General features: G+C 44.9%; 1 protein-coding gene across 3 annotated transcripts in view; it reads left to right on the top strand.

Moving 5' to 3' along the window:
• The window catches only part of PLCD1 (phospholipase C delta 1), a 224,080-nt gene that overhangs the window by 100,386 nt on the left and 97,625 nt on the right, over positions 1–26,069 (top strand). For all 3 annotated transcript variants that reach the window (XM_068235957.1, XM_068235958.1, XM_068235956.1), the window contains exon 2: positions 24,834–24,998. In XM_068235957.1, the coding sequence (XP_068092058.1) occupies positions 24,834–24,998 (165 nt within the window). The remainder of the gene's footprint in view (positions 1–24,833; positions 24,999–26,069) is intronic.

Raw genomic sequence — 26,069 nt, forward strand, 5'->3', positions numbered from 1 at the left:
ATTTTCCTCAGAGCAAATGCTTCTCTCAAATGCAGTTAAAATGCAGTGGCTGAGAATGGCAGCATAAAACCAACAATGGTCAACCTATAGCCTATATGTACAAACTGCACCCATAACACATACAGGTCAAAGCCTCTATTAGCAACATAAGCAGGGAATTCTATAAGAACTGTACCAAGCAGTGCTGTTTCACCATATTTACATTGCTATTGTTATTACTGTTTGTTCAGCTTTAGTCACACATTTAGTATAAAAGAGCAGGTTACATAGCCTATAAACAGGTGCACTTATAGAAGGGTTCTAGTATCACGAATAGGAATAAAGTAAAGAGAGACCTATTTAAACATTACATACTATTAAGAAAAAATTCTCATAAAACAAACGCTGCAACTCCTGGCTGATTTAACTTAGAGGGGGAAAAAAACCCATGAAAAGAATAATTCAATAGAATCAGCATATTAGTGTTTGGACCAGATCAGGACTTTGGCGCCGGGATCGGCAGGCGTCTTAATGACACTAATGGAAATTATTGGTAATTGGCTACAAATGGCGATCGTTTGGGTTCTGTGGGTTAGGGAGGTAAGTTTTCGTTTAGGTAGGGGGGGGGGGGGGGGAGGGTTGTTAGGCTTTGGCGGTGGGGGGCTAGTGTTAGGCTCTAGGAGGGGATGGTTAAGCTGGCCATACACATTCAACTTTTTTCATTTTTGTTTTATAAGATATTGACCTGTTAGATTATATTATCAAACCTACAATATACTATTAATTTCCAAAGTAATCAACCTGATTTTGCAACACATCAGATTTTTATCGAAACTGAAAAAAGATTTTCAATTTCTTCTCTGTTCCAGCGATTTGGTCAAATCAAAAGGGAAAATCGAACTATTTTAATTGTACCGTGTATGGGCGGGAGCAGGAAAAAATGGCGCACAGCCGCTAGGTAACTTTCTGGCGCACATTAAGAACGACAGTCAACGATATTTACCGTTGTAAACAGAAACTTTCTGGCGCCGCGGAGCAGCCCGCAGTAAACGTGCATAGAACGTTATTTCTCGTTTTAAAGTTTAAGTCCGGTTGTTAGAACGATGTTTAGCGTTTTTAAACTTTAATCAGTCTGACCACTTCTGCGTCATGGCCGGGACGCGTCCCGCATTTGGGGTCCCATGTCCCAGGCTGGCTGTTATCCCAGGTAACGTCCCGCTTTTTGCTCAGGACGTCCCGGCCGCATGACTCTGGTCAGTGGCCGAATGCTCCCTTCTCCTCCAACCTCCGATCAGGACGTCCCGGCCGCAGGACTCTGGTCAGTGGCCGAATGCTCCCTTCTCCTCCAACCTCCGATCCGCCTCCTCTGCCCTCCGATCCGCCTCCTCTCCAGGCTACTTGATCAGCTGGGCTGCCGCCTCCTCCACCCTAGGAGCCGCCCTCCGATAGCTTCCTCCTCCCTCCAGGCTGCCTCTTGGACTCTCTGGGCCGCCTCCTCCACCCACCACCCAAATATACAAACAACTTAAGACGGTAAACAGCGTTTTAAACAAATTACGTTTTAAGTTTAAAAACGAGAAATACTGTTTTAAGAACGTTATCGTTCCTAACCATGCGCCATTTTTTCCCCGGCGCCGCTTTTGACTGTATGCGTATGGGCACCTTTAGGGCCCGCTTCCACTTGTGCCGTGCGGCTGCAAGACGCCCGGCAGCACTTCCTGGTCTGCGGGTACGCAGACTAATCCCATCATCAGGCTATGGGATCTGCAGCCTCCCGCACTGAAACGGATGGAAATGTCGTCCAAATCGCTAGTGCAAGCGATTCAGCCAGCGGTGCCTGTGTTCCCTATGGCAGAGTCCCCCACGCGATTTGCTTGCGGGGAAACTCTGCGGATTCAGCGTGGTTGGATACGGGACTTAATGCTAAAAGGGAGCTGGACAAGTCTATAGTAAAATATTGGTAATGTAAATTACCAATTCATTTTGCTATCGGCACCAAACTGCACCCAACTCACGTGGTGACACCACAATGCGTACTCCATGAGCTCTTATGATGGTGCTGATTTATTTATAGAGAAGGGGAAGTCCCTAGCTGGTAAAATGAAAATCACAGGTTTGCTTCAACAAACTGAAATGTGGGAAAGATGATCGGAGACCAATTCTAGAAGTTATTAACAGTCCTTTTGGAATCTCTCTTGCAGTTGTGTAGCATTTTTGCCACAACTGGGATATACTGTATAATGTGCATACAATTCTACCTAAAGGGAACCAGAGAGGAACGGGGGGTTGAAAAAAGAAAATGATTTTATACATACCTGGGGCTTCTTCCAGCTCCATAAGCCTGAATCGCTCCCACGCCGCCGTCCTCAGCTTCCTGGATCCGCCGGTACCGGGCCCGTCACTTCCGGCGGACGCGGCCAATTGTCCGCATCACAGGGGCTCCCTCCATACATGTACGCATGCGGCAGCGCAGTAAGCAGCCACATGCGTATCTGTATGGAGAGAGAGCACCCTGTAATGCGGAGAATTGGCCGCGTCCACCGGCCGACTTGCCGACTCACGGCAATGACGGGACCCGGTGGCGGCGGATCCAGGCAGCGGAGGACGGCGGCGTGGGAGCGATCCGTGCGTATGGGGCTGGAGGAAGCCCCAGGTATGTATATTGAATCCTCTGGTTCCCTCTAAGGGCTGGTTCACATGGGCGTCTGCTGAGCTTTAGCTTGGCGCCACGTTCAAACGCCAGCGTTTAAACGCTAGCGTTTAAAAGCAAGCTTTTGAAGGCTTTTGGGAAGCGTTGAAGGCTAGCAGTTCTGGTCTCTGCTATTGTTTCCTGGCGTTTACCGCCTCTGAAAGCAACATGTTGCTTTCGAGACTAGATGCAACGCTGGGATCTACCGACAGGCTTTTATGAAAGCCTGTAAAAGCCAGCTCTAAACGCTCCCATTCACTTGAATGGGGACGGCGGTAGATCCCAAAAAACGCCGCGTCTGAAACGCTGCTTAAACGCCACAAAAACGCCCATGTGAACCAGCCCTAAGGTAGGTTGAGCAGGGTCATGTAGAGCAAATGACCTGATCAGGATGCAAGATGTTGTCAGGGCTAATGACCGCTCAAGATCAAATTTCAGCTGTTATTATTATTGATCGTATTTATAAATCGCCAACATATTACGCAGCGCTGGACAATATCTCTCTCTTCTCTCTCTCTCTCTCTCTCTCTCTCTCATATGCATTATGCTACCGACAGCACTACATACTGAAGCCAGCCTAGCATGTACCATTGTGATAAACCCAAGAGAAAAATGAGCTTGCCTATTTGCCTAATTTGCTAGATGAAAGCAGTGGGACAAATGGTGAAACTGCTTACAAGATTCAATTAAAGACTTCAGAATCCGAAAGATCATGTGCCCCCCTGGATGATGCTGGTGTAACACACACAGCATAGGACAGCAATTTGAAGTCTGGAAGATTCCATGGCAAGGGTGGGAAGGATGTAAAGCTAGGTGGCCATGCAACCCTTCCTGCTAGGAATGGCCTTGTGGCACAATTGGTTAGTGCATTTGGCTGTTAACCGAAAGGTTGGTGGTTCAAGCCCACCCATGGACGGCCTTGCCTTTTGTGTTTTGTGAAGGGAACTAATGTACCCTTCTTAAACTTGAAGATTGTATACAAATGTAAGCAGACTGCAGAGTGGCGCAGCAGAAGTGTGCTGGGCACATAACCCAGAGGTTGATGGATTGAAACCATCCTCTGCTAGGCATGATTTCATTTTTGCACCTCGCTTTATCGCATGGGCAAAACGGTTTCCATAGCCCTGTAAGAGAAAGTGTAATAAGGGCCCTGCCGTAACATAGATATTACGGTAGCTAAGACTACTCCTGGGCCTTTCTTGTAGTTGAAGAGATGAGTGAACTGTGACACCACACAAAAACAAAACAAAAAAAACAGCAAACAGAAGCTTCCCCATATTGGAGCATTGGTTTTGGTAAAGTCTTAAGCCAATGTGGTGTAAGACACTAGTAAGCTTTAGGTTAGCAGGAATGGTTGCATGGCCACCTAGCTTTTCATCCTTTCCAGGCCAGCTAGGCTGGCTTCAGCCTGTAGTGTTGGTAATATAGTGGTGAGCATAGCTGCCCTCCATGCAGTTGACCTGGGTTCGATTCCTGGGTTTGATTCCTGGCTAATGTATGTGAGCGTGCTTTTGACATCCTACAAATCCCTGGAAGACAAGATACTCCTCCAGAGGAGGGAGGAAGGAGGAAGGGAGGAAAAGAGGCTAGAAGGTGTCTTTAAAGGTTAGAAATGGTTTTAAAGTATTTTGAAAGGCTATCCGCGTTTATGCGGATATCTAAAAGCTGAGATTCGGATATCCGAATCTGATCCGGATATCTGAAAATCCGGATCAATTCGGATTTTAAAAAGTACTATCCGAGCAACACTGCTAAGGAATATTGCAAAAATTCCTAATTCTTTTAGAGGATCTTCCAATCCTATTCCACACCTTCATCACATCACGGCTGGACTACCGCAATGCCCTCTACGCAGGCTTTCCAAATAAAGACCTACACCACCTGCAGCTAGTACAAAATGCTGCCACAAGACTGTTAACAAGCCAGCCCCGCCATTGCCACACAACGCCAATCCTTTGCTCGCTACACTGGCTACCCATAAAATGGAGAATCCTTATTAAAATTGGCATGCTAAGATCCAGTTTAACACTGAACAGACCTCAAGATGGGGATAAATAAAAATTGCTCCCCCCCCCACTGCAGAGCCCAAAGGAATTAAAACTGAGGCGTAATCACTGCATGTAAGGCAATGAGAAACTAATCTTTACAACACAGTGGCTATAGAAAAGGAACTCTTCCACCACTACAGGCAGCATGATTTACAGCCGGCAGGTCACTCTGCTTGCAGCCAAGGCTGTGGATCTGGTGCAAAAATCATCCGACTCAGACTCATCAGTTTATAAAACAGATACCTACTCCAGGTACCCAAAATGACTCCGACTCCACAGCCCTGCTTGCAGCTCGCCTCCCTGTGCCTCCCTGTCACTTGTAAAACCCATTGTCTACCACTACCCTGTGGTAGTTCACCGAGTGCCTATCTGACCTAACCTGGCCATGCAGCAATCTATGTGCATCTAGGAAGACTGAGCGCTGTCATCACACTGAGCAGCAAGCTCGTCCTTTCACCTCGGCTGTGGGCGGAGACTAGCAGCAAAGCAGCCAATATAAAGTCTGGAAATAGCACAATTCCTACACGGCCTATGCTTCTTCTACCTGAAGGATTTGTTGCAACTGCGTCACACCTCCCCCAACCTCAGATCAAAAGGCTCCAATAACTTTTACCACCCCCAGAGTTCAACTAATAACCTTTAGAGCCAGAGCTTTCTGACATGCTGCCCCTACCCTGTGGAGTGCCTTGCCAAACTTAATCAAGACAGCTCCCACCCTGAACACTTTTTTTTTAAATCAAAGACACCTGTGTAGTCTGGCGTATATGATCACATAACGTTTTCCCCGTACACTTACCGGTAACTATACTGATCTGAGACAAACTCATGCGCTTTGGGTCCTATGGGAGAAAAAAAGCGCTTTACAAATGTTAGGTGGTTGTTGTAACCAGGGCTGTGGAGTCGGAGCAATTTTGGGTACCTGGAGTTGGAGTCGTATACAAGTTATATACTCGAAGGATGATTTTTGTACCGACTCCACAACCCTGGTTGTAACCATCTAGATTGGTTATTTAGTTTCTGCCAAAATAGTTTGTGAGCTCCTCTGAAGGACAGTGATGTCACTGTGTACTCTTTTTAAAGGGATACTGTAGGGGGGTCAGGGGAAAATGAGTTAACTTACCCGGGGCTTCTAATGATCCCCCGCAGACATCCTGTGTTGGCGCAGCCACTCACCGATGCGCCGGCCCCGCCTCCAGTTCACTTCTGGAATTTCTGACTTTAAAGTCAGAAAACCACTGCGCCTGCGTTGCCATGTCGTCACTCCCGCTGATGTCACCAGGAGTGTACTGTGCAGACAGACCATACTGTGCCTGCGCTGTGCGCTCTTGGTGACATCAGCGGGATCGAGGACACGGCAACGCAGGCACAGTGGTTTTCAGACTTTAAAGTCTGAAATTCCAGAAGTGAACCGGAGGCGGGGCCGGAGCATCGGTGAGTGGCTGCGCCAACACAGGATGTCTGCGGGGAACCGTTAGAAGCCCCGGGTAAGTTCAACTAATTTCCCTTCCCCTACAGTATCCCTTTAAAGTGCTGTAGAAGATGTCAGTGCTGTAATATGGTTGGTTTGTGCTGTGTGCGCAGACAGCGGCTTCCTGTGTTGTGTGCAAATGACAGATCTGCTGTCAGTGTTTGTACACTTTGTACTGTTAGTCCTTGTTTATTAAAGTCATGTGTTGGATAAGGCAGGTAAAACAGAAGTCAATATCCTGAAGGCGCACCTCAATAATGCATGATCATTTTCCATTTTATGGAGAATTGAAGTGGGGCGGGGGGGAGGGAATCAGTGTTGTGCTGGATCTGAGCCTGTGAAAATGTGAGTGTGTTCAGCAGTTCTTTCACCACTTGTATCTGGGTCTTGCTATCCAGCATGGCAGCTAAGTATTTTCAAAAGTGTTTTTTCCACAGAGGGCCATCTGTTTAGGGTGGAATGCATTCATTAGATCTAATGAGCTTCTTTAAATCTCCACCCATTCTATACATACATCCTATTGCACATTTTAAATCTTGTTAACCAGAACCTTTACATCCAATGTTAAAGGGGAACTTCAGCCTAAACAAACATACTGTCATCAAGTTAGTTATGTTAATTAGAATAGATAGGTAATATAATCTCTTACCCACCCTGTTTTAAAAGAACAGGCAAATGTTTGTGATTCATGGGAGCTGCCATCTTTGTCTTGGGGGCAACCATCTTTTTGGTTGAAAGGAGGTGACAGGGAGCAGGAGACACAGTTCCAAATGTCCTGTGTCCTGATTACCCCTCCCAGCTGCGCACACGAGGCTTCAAATATCAAATTCAAAATGTAAAAAAAAAAAAAATTGCACCAAAACAGCAGAACGAGAACAACATCAGAAATCCCATCATGCTTTGCACAGCATCAGGGGAAAAAAAGCCCGGGCAGTTTTCTTCTGTGCAGCTAAAAATGAGGCTTGTATAAGAGAAACAAAGTTCTAATGCTGTGAAACTGTTAAAGTAACACCAGGCCTTCTCGGTGCTGCTGAGTCGATTTTTAGTCCGGAGGTTCACTTTAAACCCAGTCTCACGTTCACGACCATGTGACAAGAAACTGAACCCAGGGCTGTGGAGTCGGTACAAAAAAAATCTTCCGACTCTGGGTTCCCAAAATGGCTCCGACTCCTCGACTCCGACTCCTTAGTCTAATAATTAACAGGGCTGTGGATTCTGTACAGAAATCATGAGACTCCGACTCCTCAGTTTATGAAATCAACAACTCCGACTCAGGGTGCCCAAAATTGCCCCGACTCTGACTCCTCGACTCAGATTCCAACTCTGACTCCACAGCCCTGGGTGATTCCCCCTAGAATTTCTCAGTAACTATAATACATGGTGCTGAGTGACCACTGATATACAGTATATAATGAGATTAAGTGCAGTGACATCGGGCTTATCATAGCAGCTGCTATGGGACCTATAGGGGTGGTGACGTTGTGTATGCGTGTTCGGCTATATGGAGACCCGATTCACTGAGGTGCAGAGTTGGAGTGTGGCAGAGAACGCGCCTCTCCGAGCTCCACCAGCACAGTACCTTCTCCATGCGTCTCAGTCTGACTGACTAAAGTGCCCTCTAGATTCACGTGACCCGACTTTGCCTAATAACTTGTTTGGGTGCGGTTACCCCACCAAAATGTTGCTATAGGACTACATGATTTCCAGCTATGACCCTGGGCGAGTGACTATGGCCGTGGCATGGGAAGCTAATGAGGCACAGCCATGTATAAAATGACTGAGGTAAGGTTATTTTTTATACAGTAAAAAAACATTGGTAGGGAGGAGGGCTTGCGGTGCCCCCTGCTGGTCACATAATCTACGATTGTGTGCAACTGAGCTCTCTCTCCGTCCGTTTCAGCTCTTGCTAGATTTGGGACTGCAGGCACAGGTATTGTATTTGCCTCTTTTTATTGGCTGACAAGCTGTCTGTGGATCAATTTAAAGAGTTTGAAACCTTTAAAAAAAGTCCTCTTTTTATTTGAAATGTATGTTAAGCAGTATGAGCATAGCTAGAATGTTGCATTCCCGTGGCAGAACGATGTAATGAAATCCCCCAAATGCCCGGGGCAAAATTTGGAGCTCTTTCCTGGTAGAGGCAGAGCTTTGTGCAGTAGCTCTGCCTCTACTTGCGTCTATATCCGCGGATCTCCGCCTCCTCCTGCCCCTCTGTCTTATTTCATTATCAATTGTGGGTTGATGAAAATTTTATGCAAATTCATGCAGCTTAGAAATAGACCAATAAAATGCAGCAGAATTATTAGCATCGCAGTGACCATCCCCACAAATGTCTGTTGACCTCTGTGGGCTCTCTAATATTACAGCAGCCCACAATGAATTCTGGTTTGCTCATTTTCATGTGTTGATGGTACTTATCTATGCATTGGGCTTTTGCACCGATGCAGTTGTATATTTTGAACAGTATCTCTACATCAGGGGCGTCAAACTCTCAAATACAAAGTGGGCCAAAATTGTACACTGGGACCTGGTCGTGGGCCAACCTCAATGTCTACTGTCCACCTTCCTCCCTTATAAAGTTCCCTGGTGTCTAATGGCCCTCCTCCAACCCCAGTACATTTCTCTAGTGTGTAGACCCTCCCCTCCCCCATACAGTTCCCTAATGTTTAGTGTTTCCCCCTACCTCCCCCATATGGCTTCCCTGGTGTACTAGGGCTTCACCTCCAATATAGCTTCCCTGATGGTATAGAGTGGGTCAAACATAATGCAAAGCAGGGAAACCACTTGGGGGCCAAATGTAATGGCTCTGATGGCCAGATTTGACCCGCAAGCTGGAGTTTGACATGTATGCACTACATATACAAGCCTGATGCCTGACAGCCAGTCATAGCAAACACCAGTACTACAAGAATGGGAGGTGGACTTGGGATATGCATACCTCCCAACTTTTGAGATAAGAGGGACACTTAGACATGCCCTTGCCATACCTTTTAACCATGCCCCCACCACACCCCTCACCATGCATAACACAAAGAGTTCAGAATCAAAAGATGTAGTTTTATCATTCAAACCACTACTGGTCCTTCCTATACTTTTTATTTTAACATTTAAAAATAAGAATATATCAATGTAATTCATGGTAATAAAGTTGACTCGGTTAAACATATTTTCAATATAAAAATACATATATTACCACAGATCAGTCCTGAATGAGGGACACATGAAGGAGAAAGATGAACAGAGGGGTTTGGCTCCCAAAGAGGGGCTGTCTCTCTGAAAGAGCGACAGTTGGGAGCTATGAATATGTGCCTGGGGCCTTCTGTTGGGCATGATCTGGGTGTAGCATAAGAAATGTACATGGTTCAGCATCATGCAACTAGAGGGTGTATTCCTACCCCGGGACACTGAAGAGCAAGGCTGATGAGGATTAATGAATGGCATATTAAAGTAATCCTGTCATCAATACATTGGTGTCAGTTTATTCAGGAATCAATGGGTGTAGCTCTGCATTCTGAACTGAAGACATAATTAAGTATGCACCTGGCACTCCCTACCAAGGCAGATTCTTGCTTTTATTAAAAGTCCATTATCCATTACAAGCTGTCCCCACTGACGGTATAATAGGATTTGATCGCCTTGTGGCATTACAGGTTCCCTTGCCGTGTGTTCACTCTGAATAGCGTGCAGGTGACTGTAGCCATTGCCAGGCCGGTGTAATGATTAGTCACCACGTAGGTGTGTTGATAGTGCTTGCATAGAAACACAGAATTGAGTACCAAACAACTTCTAAATTATATTTGGAATGAATTGAGCATTAATGACCTTCTAAGAAAGGCGGTGATGTGCACTTTACATTCCTTTATGACAAATAAAGTTTATTTCTGTAGTTTAGGTTCATTTAAATGTCAGCTGCTAAAGGTATTAGTTGATTCACAGAAGTGAGTAGGATAAAGGTTCCCATGCACAGCACAGTGCGGTGCAGCCTGACATACAGACATGAGCAGTCAGTCCTTATTGCACTTGCTCTAATGTAATATATATACCACACAAAGTAAATGACTTGCAGTCCTGTGCAGTAGTGAGTGGGAGAGCTTGTTTTTATCAGTGTATGAACTACTTTGCTGCATAATGACAGACTTCATAGCCATACCTCTACAGATTTTGCATCTCGATTTTGTCATCCAATTCAATAATTTTTATAAAATTGGTGAAATCCGGTGCTGCATCAAGCATGCCCCATAGGACTTAATGGAAAATATCAATATTGCGGCAACGAAATGCGACGGACACCACCTGCTTGGCCTCCCGAAGTGTGTGATGCCCCCAGCCAGTGCCCCAGTGGGGTGTAACATCTCTCCTGTCCCCCAATGTGACTCCCGGTTTCCTCTGCTGTCACCCCATGTGGAACCAGATGCGTGTGCAATGGAAGATGCAATGACGCCAAAGGAGAACAGGAGCCATGGCTGCGGGACTGGTGAGAATTTAAACGGCACAGGCACCGGGGAGAAGGGGGGAATTTGGGGGGAGCAGGATCATCCACCAGGCAACCTAAGCAGGTGCTTGGGGCCCTGTGGTCGTCGAGGAACCCACCTGCCACCTTCTACAACCTCTGTGCTCTTCAGCTTACCAAAAGGACCACAAGGAGGCCCCAGATCTACTACCTTGCCTATGGCTCTATTACATCTTAATTCATCTCTGGGACAAGCAGGCGGCAGAAACGGCACCACTAGGCCGATTCCTGATAGATATCATGCTGAGATCTATCGGGAAGTAGCCTGCGGTGTATGGGCAGTAAACGGATATCTCTTCAATCAGATTCAATCACAGAGAGATCTGACTCTTGGTTGATCTGCCCAAACATTTCTAGATGTATGGGCAACTTAAAGGGCAACTGAAGTGAAAGATGTGGAGGATGCCATATTTACTTCCTTTTATGCAATAACCGTTGCCTGGCTATCCTGCTGATCCTCTACATATACATTCAAGAAGTGCCTGACTCGACCAACCACCTTAGTTCTCACTACCCACACCTCAAAATTTTTGAGGGAGCAACACCTATATGAAAAATAATGTACAAATGGAAGAAAGAATAGGCCAGTTGCTCATAGGCATTGTGAAAAAGTTATAAATGGGCTTTAATGAAAAAATTGTGCCATACACAGACCAGACCAATAAAAACAAATGTTTTTAATTGTTTTTATTGGTCTGGTCTGTGTATGGCACAATTTTTTCTTAAAGCCTATTTATAACTTTATCCTGCTGATCCTCTGCCTCATTTTACTTTTAGCCATAGCCCCTGAACAAGCATGCAGCAGATCAGGTGTTTCTGACATTATTGCCAGATTTGACAAGATTAGCTGCATGCTTGTTTCTGGTGTGATTTAGACACTGTTGTAGGCAAATAGATCAGCAGGGCAGCTGGGCAACTGGTGTTGTTTAAAAGGAGATGGTAGCTACCATATCACTCTCACTTCAGTTCCCCTTTAATTGTATGCAGTGTTAATACCAGTGTGACATCCTGGCTTGATTATTCCACATTGTTGCTTACACAATATCCGTATGCGTGGTTTGTCTGTAGTGTAGGGCAGCTCTGCTGTGCGCTGCTGAGTGGTACTCGTCGGTGTGGCCTGTAATAAGAACTCAGCGCAGCAGACGCCTTTCATGTGGAACAATACTGTGTGGCCAGACCCGACCTCCCCTCCTGTATAATTTCATATTGGTGATCTACCTAGAGCTGGAAATAAAAACACAGAGGAGGTTCAGGGCTAATCTCAGGATGTTGTGCATGTAAAGAGGGTGCGGCTTTCAAATGTGCCAGAAGCTGAACTATTGTTATTCACTGCTCCAGTCATAAAGTCACACATGGAACCCTTTCTGTGCTGGGCTACGGACAGAGGTTCAGTAAGGTGCTGCTGTAACCGTACAGATCTATTTGTTGGCTATACAGTCATCAGCAGGTCTAGATGTCTAAGGATAGTTCCAGGTGGTAAAGCGGACCTGAACTCAGAACTATCTCTCTGTTCTAAAAGATGAGCAACCGCATAATAATCTTTAAAGAAAATAATTTCTTTGTGACAGCTTATACAAATTCTGCAATAAATCTGCAGTGTGCCTACTTCCTGCTTTCATGGAAGCGGACATATTGTTAACATCCTGTGTTTACAAATTAGCTGGTCTGACTTGGCAGTCAGCTGGCACAGCCAAGGGGTTTAAATTACAACTTGTGCTTAGTCACAGATGAGTGGGAATTAGCCAGGCTAAAATCTCTGAATACTTACAGGTCCATTTCTATATATTTTCCTTCTGTCCACTGCAAGAGTTCAGGTCCACTTTAACCTACACTGCAGAATGCACACAAGAAACCGTGTACATGTAACAAGCAACAATGGTTACAACATAACTGGTAATAGTGATCATTTTCCCCCCACAAGAGCACAAACCAAGAGTCGACAAGAAACCTATAGCTCCAGCAGCACATTGGCATTTCATTCTGGAGTGTGGTCATGAACTAGAACTGCAGACATATACACAACATTAACAAGCTAACGTGGGTCGGGGGAAAAGCAGCTACCCCCCGTTGCATTAGTTACACAAGTGCACTTAAAGTCCACGCTGTCCACATGCAGTTTTAAAGAGTACCTCCAGAATAAAAGAAGCATATATACGCCAGTATTAATAATGCAGGATTGGGGGGGGGGGGGGGGTATCAGGTTTAATTATTTACTTGATCAGTCATAATTCATTGTCAGCTGGGCATGACATCCCCCCCCCCCCCATGCAGACAACTGGTGTTTTGTGTTTTCAAAGTTCTGCCGAGGCTCTTGCACACCCTCCCCCATCTGGGTTGCTTCAGCCCGCCCCCATCTCGGCAACTACGGTCTGATTGGTGGCTGCCAAGCTGGGGACGGGCCAGGGCAATACAGGTTGGGGTTTCTGAAAAGCTTTGAAAGACTTTGGCAACATGGCCGCAACTGCATTGCCGATGAGAGGGGTGCAGCATCACCTGTGTAACGAGTTACAATCGATCAGGTAAGTAATTCTGAGACCTCCGAATCCTGCATCATTAAAGGAATACTATCAAACCAAGTGTTCTAAAATGACAATGTACAAATAATATCTAAGTAGCTGTGTAAACATTTTCCTACTTTTCATGTTAAATATCAGAGGCAAAAGCTGTAATTCACTGTGTAGATTTTAGTTTGGTTGGAATGTCTCATTTGCATAGGTGAATCTCTGCAGTTTGACATGCTATTAACAGTGTAACATTGAATTAGAGTTGGGCCTCGTTTATATCATCACACGCAGATGGCCGTGCGATCAGAATGCAACACATGCGTTGAATGGCTGATCCCATTCACTGTAGTGAATGGGTCGGCCACGTGTTTTGCTAAAAATGAGTACTGCATGCATTCGCACTAGTACGGAACGCATTCAGTGTGAACATCAGACAGTGCAGTCTATGCTCTTCTGATGTTGTGCGTGTCTGCCTCCTACACGCATTGCCAAAATACGGACTGCAACGCGTGTAATGTGAATGAGGCTTTATATGAAAAGCCTGTCGGGTCAGGTTGCACATAAGATACATTTTCTCTACTCTCTGCAGAGAGCTAAGTCAGAGACACGGGTAGAGCTTTGTCTCTCTATCACACACACAGAGTTAACAGATGCACTGTGAGGGAATTCCCCCTCCCCTCATGGCTCAGTCTGCCATTAGATTTGCCCTCAGAAAAGTTTGAAAGGAATTAGATAACAGTAACCAAAGAGATAAGAATTCAAATGTATATACACCAGTACTTAGCAGCACTTCTCAAACATTTCCTATTTCAATTGAAGAAAAAATGTTAATCCATAGTGTTCCTTTTATGCTAGGTACACAGCATACAATTTTCTGATAGATCTACCTGCCAGATAGATTTTTATTCTTCTTTCCACAACATTTTGGAAAAAATATCTGGCAGGTAAATCTAACAGAAAATCTAACAGGATATTCTATGCTGTGTACCTAGCTGGAAGTCCTCTTTAATGTTATAAAATGTTTGGGGTCTTCTGCTGTACAGACCGTAGCTGGAGGCTAATTGTGCAGCACACGTCACTTTGTCGGCGTAATTAATGGTAAAATTGCTGTGTACTTCCTGCGCAAGTTAACTTTTTTGAACTTTTGGGACCTGCCTCAATTCGAGGAGGCGAAAGATGGAAAGGAGGTCTGATGGGGGACCATTGCCAGCATGATTATACCTGATAACCATACAGGTTGTAGGATCTATGAGCGCGGAGACTAAATAAAAACCTATTATAGGTAAAATTTGAGAAATGTTGACATTTCTTAAGCAGGTTTAAAGAGGAACTCCAGTGAAAATAATGTAGTAAAAAAAGTTCTTCATTTTTTACCATAATTATGTATAAATGATTTAGTCAGTGTTTGCTCATTGTAAAATCTTTCCTCTCCCCGATTTACATTCTGACATTTATTACATGGTGACATTATTACTGTGGGCAGGTTATGTAGCTACTCCTAGCTGTTTTGGCTGTTAGAGACAGCTGTAAACAGCTATTTCCTGTCTGTGAACCTTGTTACATTGTAACAAACTGCCAAAAGTACCGTGGTCCCAGAGCTTCTTGTGGGAGGGGTTTCACCACAATATCAGTCATACATCGCCCCCTGATGGTCTGTTTGTAAAAATCATTATATTTCTCATGTAAAAGGGGGTATCAGCTACTGATTGGGATAAAGTTCAATTCTAGGTTGGAGTTTCTCTTTAAGTCAACCAAGAGATCTGCTTTGCTTAGTACAATGGGGCTTAGCTGGTTCGTTGACCTTTTTCTATGCCCTTTTTGTAATGTAGAATTTGTTTAGTCCATAGCTGTACATATTTATAGGTAAACTAGCTAGTTGTAGATCGCCCTTATTACGATTTGTTACATGATCCTGATTATTTGAAGAGAAACATTTATCACATGAGACTCTTTAAATCCTACTCTCCTCCTCTGTAAAGTAATTTTTCAGCACCCAGCAAACCAATATTTACCGTATTAAAGGGAACCTGAAGTGAGAGGGTTATGGAGGCTGCTATATTTCCTTTTAAACCATGCATATTGCCTGGCTGTCATGCTTATCCTCTGCCTCTAAAACTTTTAGCCATAGGCCCTGAGCAAACATATGCAGACCAGGGGTTTCTAACTGAAGTCTGACTGGATTAGCTGCATGCTTGTTTCTGGTGTGAATTAGACACTACTGCAGCCAAATGCAAATGCTGCACAAAATCGATTTTGTGAGCTTTTGGCGTTTTTTCCTATACCTTCCATTGAGGCGGAATTGCATCAAAAAAGGTACAGGCACCGCTTTGCGGAAACGAACCGCTCAGATAACTCTCTCTTGTAGTGCAATACAAGCGGTTGGCGCTTGCAAAAAGGGCAGTGTTCTCCCCAGGCTCTTTTAGCCGGGTTCCTCACCCGGCTAGTTTTGGCGAGCACCCGGCTGTCATCGGCTCACCTCCTCCTATGCTGTAAGCAGAGTTGCTCACACAAGCACCGGCCCTGCATTCTTTCATCTCGCACCACCCGGCTACCATTTCATGCCACCCGGCTGGAAAAAAATTCTGGGGAGAACACTGAAGGGAAAAAAACGCCCTTAGCGTGAACGAGCCCTTACTCAAGATTTCAAACAGACGTCACTCAGTATTAGACTATTACATCAACAGGAATGTTTTCAAACACTTCCCTGGACTAGATATTTGGTGTGATTTTTAATTCTGACTGGGGAAAATAAGAGACTGCAATAAGCTGGACTGTTTGCTTTCCTTGGCTAGTTCTGCTTTCAGCTATATGTAATATAATACTTCGCCATTCGCTGGAGTTGAGTTGTTTTGTACCTCCTCCCGGTCCAGGATACATTAAATAGCAATGTCCTTCTTTGTTGTGCTTTGTTTGCCTTTGCTCTGTTATTTGTCCAGCATTGTTCTGGTCATGTTTTAGGTTGTTCATTTTGTCCTTTCATGAAACCGGACAATTGGAACAGAAAAAGCAAGTGATATGATGAAGCTGCCAGGTGCGGCCTGCATACAAACCCATCTGTTGGTTAAAGGTGAACCTCCACCACCTTGTAAAACCCCTTCAGTGTTCCTTCTCTAGGAGACTAAAGGTGGCCATACATCTATTGACCTGGCAGGTGATCAACCATCCGATTTAATAAGTATCAAATCAGATGAAAAGCGGTGCCGCAAAGTGTAAGGGATGAAGCCGGGGGGGGGGGGGGGGTTGTCAGCCTGAAGCCGCAGGGGATCCCGTAGGGGGAGAAGTTTCTTTTCCCTGTCCTCAGAGACTGACAACTAAGGAAACAGAGAGAAAAAGCTTTCTGCTCTCTGCACAATTGTTCTGATGACTGCATCTGCTCAGCCACTGATAAGGAGTCATACAAAGATGTGTAGACAGTCCATATTCAGTGTGCAGCAGGCTCTTGTGTACAGTGCCCAGCCCCCAACCTCTCTACCCCTCCCCAGGTGATGTGTACTGTAGTGATACTGGAGAAGTCTGCAGAGCCATTTCTGCTCCGTCAGAGGTGGACAGAGTAAGTTTAATAAGAAGCTGTGGCTGGGAGCACACTCGTCTGTCAGTTTTCAATGTGCGGTTTTTTGTATGTGTTGTGCACACCATGTGTCTGTATATGTGAAACATGCACATTTTATCACAGAAGCGAATGTAATTGATAGAGAACATTCGTGCAGTGCTTCACTGCTGTCTTTTTCTGTATGGGGAAAACACATTCAAGTGTGCACTAGCGGATTGAATAACATTGGTTCTCAGTTTACCTGTGCAGAAAGCAAGAGAGGGGCCCATTCAAAGTTTTGCAGGAGGGCCCAATGATTTCTAGTTACGCCCCTGGCCAAGTAAATGCCCAATCGACGATGTAACCAATTTCTGGCCAAGTATGGGCTGTCGTGGTCGATCAGGTGCACATCGATATTGGGACCAGTGATGAAACGCCCTAATGTCAAATGTGCCCCCGGGTGCACTATACTTTACCTGTCCATGTCCACACCTGCCTCTGTCCATACACGCCCGCGTAGTTGCCGGCGTACACGTGGGCACGTGTCTCTTGGTTGAATCTACCTAGGCTAGACCTGCCCTTATTCCCCATGGACCCTCTACCTTAGTAGCTTAAACTAACCTCCCTGTACACACACACACACACACACACACACACACACACACACCACACACACACACCACACACCACACACACACACACACACCACACACACACACACACACACACACACACACACACACACACACACACACACACACACACACCACACACCACACACCACACACACCACACACCACACACCACACACCACACACCACACACCACACACCACACACACACACCACACACCACACACACACACACCTACCTAATGCATAACTCTAACCCCTCCTCCTAGTGAGTATCACTAACCCCCCCTCTCACTATACCTAATCCCGGCGCCCAAAGGACCACTGTTTGTAACAGATCGTCTGCACATAGATGGTAGACTACAATTCATATTCCCTATGTAGTAGTTGATAATGGCTGGATGGTGTACTGTTTAAGGGCACTGTCTCTGACACAGGAGACCAGGGTTTGAATCTCGACTCTTACTGTTCATCAATCCGGCATCTATTCAGTAAGGAGTCATTGTCACCCTAACACTGTTACTGCCTATAGAGCGCTTCCTAGTGGCTGCAGCACTGGCGCTCTGAGTCTGCCAGGAGAAAAGCGCAATATTAAATGTTCTGTGTCTGTCTGATATGCTATTATCTGAATCAGTTGTCCAATTAACCACCTGTGTGGGTTTCCACCAATGCCTAAACCTCAGTACTACACAAATCCCAGAGCATGTATGTACACACTGGTTACCCCTATAACCTTGTCGTCCTGCTGAACTGTGGGCACGAAGACCCAAACTAAAATTCTATTCTATGTATGTTCTATTTTCTATTCGATGTGCTGGTCTATAGCTGGTCTTTAGTCTATAACCCAGCACTGCTATGGTGAGAAGTTTCCTGGCAGATTACTGTAAAGTTGTAATAAAACAATATAAGCCTTTAGGATATACAATCACCTGACTGTAAATTGTTTTGGACATGTACACAGACATCCTGTAAAAAGCAATGACAATGCTCACTACTGTTTGTACGTACATTTGAGCAGGACAGAATACTTGTACCGTGAGCTATATACATAAACCTAATTGTTTCACTGTAGTGAAAATAATGTAATGCATTATATTGCATATTTTTTACAATGTTACTTTATAAATGATTTAGTCAGTGTTTGCCCATTGTAATTTCCTCTCCCTGGTTTACATCTTTAGTTCTTTCAGGTGTAGCTCTGCGGAATGTTTACTGAATGTTCTGAAGCCAGTGAAAATAATGTGTCTGGTTTCTCAGAATGCTGTGGAAGGAGAATTACGCATTCCTAGGCTATGACATCACTAAGAGGGTGGGGCTACATTCCAATATACTGCAATATATATATATATATATATATATATATATATATATATATATATATATATATATATGTGTATATGTATGTATATATGGTTATGTTAACACTTTGTAATTTCCACAAGAAAGTCTAATAAAATTATGGAATGGTAATCATGGCCATCATTATCATTATCCTTTATTGTTATTATTATTATTATTATTATTACTACATTTTAAGCGATTTCAAAAGAATTACGCTTCTATGCAGCCATGGCAACAGTCCACTGTTTAGTCCCAAGTATCTATTCATAGCCCATGTGCACACCTAGCAAGTTATCTCTTCCTTTCAACTGATAATTCTGTTGACTAATTCCTGTACTGAGAAACTGCAAAACAAGTAGGAGGTAAGCTGCTTTAGTAATATTTGCTGCAGTGTATATGGTTATGGTGGAGGGAATAGTTTTTGTCCTAGAACAAGCTCACTTGTGGGCATGTACACTGGACAGCCGTTGCACAATCACTAAGGTGCAAATTCACTAAACTTCAGTGAGATTTGCCATGCCCAGAAAGCGTTGATAGGGCAACCCATTAGGAAGCAGGGTATTTTGGTGCCCGTTGCATAGCGCCAAAGCTCGGCGTTGTTATATCAGTAATGCTATAGTCTGCGCCCCGCGCACAGGTAATTTGGGGATCTGACGATCGCCAGACCTAAAATTAGATCTCCCTCAGAGTTGCTACGACCCCGAGGGGGAATGGTAATTAACGCCGCCTGGCATTTGTGTGGCGGCCCGGTGAACAGTCATTCAGCTCTCCCTGCGCCAACGTGCCATGTAGGCCCCACATTATGCTACTTGCATAGCATGCTCTTGTTACCTAGGTAATGCAGGCCGCACTATTTGCGCAATGTACGCAAGCTTGGCAGGTAAGTAACAGTAAAATTGCTGTGCACAACTGTTGCCACCCAGGAACAGAGATTTAGATTAATAAGACCAGTGTAGGTTACAGCCGCGATTATTTTCCAATGGTCTCTAGCCCCAGAGAGTTTGTTTTTGTATATTGGGCCTATTGTAAGAGAATGGTGTGTGTTGGTGTGATATTGTGGTTACTGCTGATAGTTGAGGTTCCCTTGAAATGGCATGTCATTGTTATCTGATCTGAGCCATCAGCCCAGCTTTTCAGTGTATGGACGTGTTTCACGGCCCTTTTTCGTTGGTGTGCTGCAGTAGCAGTGCGATGTGGAACAGTTGCACCGCAGACGAAACGTTGCACCGCGCATTATAGCTGCAGTGCGATGACAAAAAATATTACCGAGCGTCTTCTGGCGCACTTCCAAGAGTCGCAGGAAAACAACTTCCGTTGTGCGGCGTCTCATAGACTATAATGGTCACTGTTACGAGAGGCGGGAAGGGGGCTGGGGGGGAGTAGTGTGAGGAGGTATGTGTAAAAGGGGCCTAAAGGACACCTGAAGTGTGTGGGATATGGAGGCTGACGTATCGTTTCCTTTTAAACAAAGCACATTGCCTGGCTGTCCTGCTGTTCCTCTGCCTCTAATACTTTCAACCATAGACTCAAAACCATCAAGTAGACCAGATGTTTGACTAAAGACTGGATTAGCCCCATGCTTGCTTAGGGTTGTGATTCGGATACTACAGCAGCCAAAGAGATTAGCAGAACTGCCAGGCAACTGCTATTTGTTAAAAGAAATACATTTGGCAGCCTCCATGTCACTCTCAGTTCAAGTGCCCTTTAAGAACTCCAGACTTCTACCATTGCCTGATTTTAAAGCGAATATGAATCCAATAAAAAAATATTAAAATAAAACAGATACTTAAGGAGGGGGAAGGCTCTGGGTCCTATAGAGCCATCCCGCTCCTCTCACGGTCGCCTCGTTCCAGCCCTGTAACCCATAGTAGCACTGTTTGCCGCAGGAAGCTTCGGAAGTCTTTGGGAGCCTGAGTGCTCCCGAAGACGAGTGGCTCCGTACTGTGCCTGCGCTAGTACGCTCTCTCGTGCACTCAAGCATGCGCAGTACAGAGCTGCCCGTCTCAGGCTCCTGAAGACTCCTGAAGCCTCCCATGGCTGGGGATTCAAATGGAGGTGACATCGCTGGATCAAAGGAACCGTGAGGAACGGGAAGGCTCTATAGGTCTCCTCCAGTAAGCTGCTTTTAGTTTACGGAAGCTTGCTGACCCAGGCCAAGTTGTGAGCTTCTGCACATGTGCGCCCACTGCTGTAAGCGTTCTGCGCATGCGCCGTAGTCTGGAAAAAGCCTTGTGAGTAGTGTTTTGTTTTTTGTACCTTCGGTTTTCCTTTAATGCGTCTATCTAGTTGTCTTTGGAATAACGATTTTTTTTTTTTTACCCAGAATAATTCTCAGATGCACCAGGGAATAATTCGGTGGATATTCCCACACATTTGAGCTACGAATAACACATTTTTTTCCAAACCACAGTTTTTCCTTGGAAGAATAAAAATTGAACTGAATTTATGGGGCTCTTAATTATTTATGGCACAATAACAGGAATGCATGTGATCTCTGGGAGTTCATGCATTATTTACATTGTGTACCTGTGCAATTAATATTTGTATGCATTTACGGTATTCGAGATTATTTCGAGTTATGTCCACTTTGATAGATTGTAAAAATGTAATGTAAGGATGTCTGTACCTAGTTTTAGTTATGATGATCATGGAACCATTGTTTTCTGTCTTGTTGACCCAGAAGATTTTGACACAAATTGGCAGTAAGAACTGTCTGAGTTGCCCTGCCCTAAAGGGAACTTAAAATTGGAACATTATTTATTTTTCCTTTTAAAGGGGAACTGACGTAAGAGGTATACGGAGGCTGCCATATTTATTTCCTTTTAATCAATACCAGTTGCCTGGCAGCCCTGCTGGTCTATTTCTCTGCAGTAGTATCTGAATAACACCAGAAACAAGCATGCAGCTCGTCTTGCCAGTTGCCAGATCTGACTTTAAAGTCTGAAACATCTGATCTGCTGCATGCTTGTTCAGGGGCTATGGCTAATAGTATTAGAGGCAGAGGATCAGCAGGACTGCCAGGCAACTGGTATTGCTTAAAAGGAAATAAACATGGAAGTCTCCAGATACCTTTCTCTTCAGTTGCCCGACTCTCTTGCTGGTCCTGTGTCTCTTATGCTTTCAGTCACAGCCCCTCAACAAGCATGCAGATCAGGTGCACTGACTGAAGTCAGACTGGATTAGCTGCATGCTTGTTTCAGGTGTGTGATTCAGCCACTACTGCATCCAAAGAGGTCAGCAGGACTGCCAGGCAACTGGTATTGTTTTAAAAGGAAACATCCATATCCCTCTCAGTTAAGGGCTCGTTTCCACTATCGCGAATCTGCATGCGTCCAACGCATGCAGATTCGCACATGTAATGCAAGTGGATGGGCCTGTTTCCACTGTAGCGTTGTTGAGGTGCGTTTTTTTCAGCGGTAAAAAAACGCACAAAAGAGCCAACGAATTCGCCTGCGAGTGGAATGCATGCGAATCGCCGCTAATGTATTTAATAGGAAATTCGCATGCGGCTATGGTATGCGAATTTTCATGCGAATTCGCATAGGTACCAATGTATTTCAAACAGGCAGTGACATGGTTAATTTCGCATATACCCTCACCTATGCGAATTCGCATGCGAATTCGCGGCAAAAAAAGCGCAAAAATTCGCATCCGCATGCTAATTCATGGAATTTCAACAGCGGTGGAATCCAGGCGATTCTGCACCGCAATAGTGGAAACGAGCCCTAAGGGTTCCCTTTAAGGGAATCCTAAGTTAAAATAAACGTATGAAATAATGAATTGTACGTGTAGTACAGCTAAGGGAGAACATTAGTAACACAGAACAGAGTACCATATTGTTTCCAGTACAAGACTTGTTAACCCTCCTGGCGGTCTAATGATTTCCGCCAGGAGGCAGCGCAGCAGTTTTCTTTTTTTTTTTTTTTTCTTTAATCATGAAGCGAGCCCAAGGCTTGCTACATGATAGCCGCTGCTCAGCGGCATCCCCCCGCCCGCTTTGATCGCCTTCGGCGATCTCAGATCAGGACATCATCCCGCCATGGCGACGGGGCGGGATGATGTCACCGACGTGACGTCATTGGGAGTCCCGATCCACCCCTCAGCGCTGCCTGGCACTGATTGGCCAGGCAGCGCACAGGGTCTGGGGGGGAGGCTCGCGGCACGATGGATAGTGACGATCGAGCGCGGGGCGGCGGCGATCGGTGTGCTGACGCAGCTAGCAAAGTGCTAGCTGCGATCAGCAAAAAAAAAATTAAGCAAATCGGCCCAGCAGGGCCTGAGAAAACCTCCTGCACGGCTTACCCCCGAACTACGTTAGGGGTTACCGCCAGGAAGGTTAAAGCAGTAGGATTAGCCATACTATGCCAGGGAAAAAAACATATATAAGTAGATACTGTAAATACTTGATCTACTTATATAACACATGTATTGTACTGTCCAAATTTTGATTTCAGTGAATGTTATATAGTAAATGAAGAGAATTCTGTCGTGGGAACCGTGTCTTTTGCCCACAGTTTAGGCGAAATCCTGATGTCATTTCTTCTTTTACTTTTTTTTTCTTTTGTTCTCCAATTGCTGAGTCACCTCTGCCTTGCTTGTAAACACAAGTGAGCAGGGGACAGTGTTTCAGATAAGCAGCTAGGCAGGGAAATAAATGGAAGAGGAGGAATATATTATAGGTTAAAAGAACCCCCAGCATGCTACTGTTTGGCACTGACTACTACAGGGCCAGTGCTCCTTAAAGAGGAGCTGTTAGGTATAGGGTCTCAGAAAAAAACCCACATATATCAGTAGCTAAATATTGGCTGTACTTACATTACATATGCATTTCACTGTCCACGTTTGGATTTCACAGAATTTTTATATAGTATTTGCAGAGAATGATGCTCCTGACAGCTTATGACAGGTTCCATGTTTGTCTGTCTTGTATGAATCCAGTTGTGATGTAATATCCTCCCTGCTTCCTGATGATTCGACTCACAAAAATCAGGATCAAAGATCTTAATGGTTCATGATCCGGACAACACTACTGTGCAGTGAATATTAATTAGCCATGTGGCTAGGAACAATAGCGGACTCATGCAGTATACTCTAACGGAACATGTGCCCTGTGATTTTTCAGTGCTGTGAGTTTTAGGCTGCTGTTACAAGCTGCTGTAACCTGAGCCTGTAACTTCCCACTGTGAAAGCAGCCTTAGGGTGGGATAGGGAAATGATGGGGAGGACCCAAGGTAGTGCAGTGGGGAGAAGCAGCCCCAGAATGCTTTTGCAGTATCTGTTATGCGTCCTGCCGGCCTCCTTAGGAGCTTGGGAATAACGAGCCTTGCTGTCTAGCAAACCATCTTAGTAAGAGAGATTTTTAACTTCAGTATTGCCTTTTTGGCTTCCTTCTAAACTGTTTAACACAGGAGAATAGAGATTTACATTAGCTTTTGCAGCCTGACAGTTACTCTTTAAGTATGTGATAACTCCAAACCATAACAGCAGAAAAAGTTTTGAATGCAGGATTAGCATCTTTATCACTTAATACACTCAGACCAGTTGCTGTTGAAGTTTGATTTTTATGGTGACACTCCTGCTTTAAAAAACTTCAGTTGTTATCTATGCAAGAGCTGCTCTGAGCTCTCAGACCCTACTTGGTCGAAGACTGTCCTATTTTTTCTGAAGCACTTTATACATCAAAAAAAACCGTGAGACAGCTTTATATAAGGTTTACTGCAGGGGAGTTCAAAGGGTCATTATCCCTGCTCTGTTTCAGTTTAAAATAGTGTTTGGTTTCTTTAAGAAGTCGGATTTGTTTCATCACTTATGTTCCCTAATTTTCTTCAGCTCGGGAGAAAATCAATACATCAGTTTTACTTTGACCATATAATGCTATTTGTATTACCGTATATTTGGTATGTAATGTACATATATCATCTTGAACATCACAATACATGACCCTCCTGCATATGTGACTAAACTGGAATGAGATGCTGCTCTTATTGCTATGGTTACGTGTTACAGGCTTCTACAAATGACTCCTTGCTGGATTTGTGAGCCCCATTGTCTTTTTGTTTTATATAATCTGGCTATGAATTCCTGCGTGAACATTCTTTCTTCATATTTGTTAATATTTGCCCATTTTTGTGTGCAGGTTTACAAGATGATGATGATCTGAAGTTTCTTCTAAAGGGAAGTTCCCTCAACAAAGTGAAGTCTGCATCATGGCAGAAGTTGCGGCAGTACAAGCTGCAGGAGGATTGCAAGACTATTTGGCACGATTCAAAAAAGATTTTAAGGTCCCCTGACCGCCAAACATGTGAGTAGAGGTTGAATGATTATGCTTAATAGCATCTGTATGATGAACAGGGGCGTAACCATAGAGCCTGCAAACCATGCAGGCACAAGGGGGCCCAGAAGAAGAAAGGCCAGAGGGGGCCCGGAGGAGGAGACGGGGCCCCCTGCTGCTATCGTGCTGCTGTATGTTGTAGTGTGCGGCGGCAGGCACTACGACCTGGGAGGAGGAGGCGTACTTGCTAGACAGAGTGGTTCGTATGCTTCGCTTCCTAATCATCGCCGTTGTAGCTCTCTCAACATGCAGAACGCATGACGATCCCTCCTGCTTCAACTCCTGGTGCTGGTTTTGGGAAGGAAGGGGGATGGGGGGTGCAGGGTCTGGTGCCTGCCTGATATGTTTTATGGGTACTGAGAAGGGTGAGGGTGGCTCACTGCGTAACTTATTTATTTTGAGGGGTAGGGGTGCCTGATCTCCGTTTTTTGTGGGGTTTTGCATGCCTGATTTCTGTTGGGGGGCCGGGGGGGGGGGGGGGGACTAGAAACCAGTGGTTTCTAGTTACGCCCCTGATGGTGAACACTGATGTCATCTGTATGGAGTAGTGAGAATGAAAGTCAGGGATGTTTCTGGGCATAGGTAAGCAGCTGGGACACCACTTATTCAAGGTAGTAGTGGACTGTGGGTGTTAAAACGCCCTCTAGGAAAAGGCACGAGACAAAAAGAGAGCCCGATTGTGCAGTATGTAACAACAATATAATAGTAGAAAATGTGTATAAGAACTACTCACAAAGGTGGGTTGCAGGGGGCAACCGACCACAGGAAGCAGGTGGAGACCATAAACCCGACTCCACTCGGGGAGGTCACCGGGGACCTGGATGCGGTCGCTCTCTTTGAAGAAAGAAAGGAAACAGATCTCGACCGTGGTACGACCACAGATACTCTGTTTCCACACCTCAGACGGGTGGCGTATGGGGGTATATTAAAGAGACTCCGTAACAAAAATTGCATCCTGTTTTTTATCATCCTACAAGTTCCAAAAGCTATTCTAATGTGTTCTTGCTTACTGCAGCACTTTGTACTATCACAGTCTCTGTA

The sequence above is a fragment of the Hyperolius riggenbachi genome, chromosome 5 (genome assembly GCF_040937935.1).
Source record: "Hyperolius riggenbachi isolate aHypRig1 chromosome 5, aHypRig1.pri, whole genome shotgun sequence".
In the NCBI taxonomy this organism is placed as follows: Eukaryota; Metazoa; Chordata; class Amphibia; order Anura; family Hyperoliidae; genus Hyperolius; species Hyperolius riggenbachi.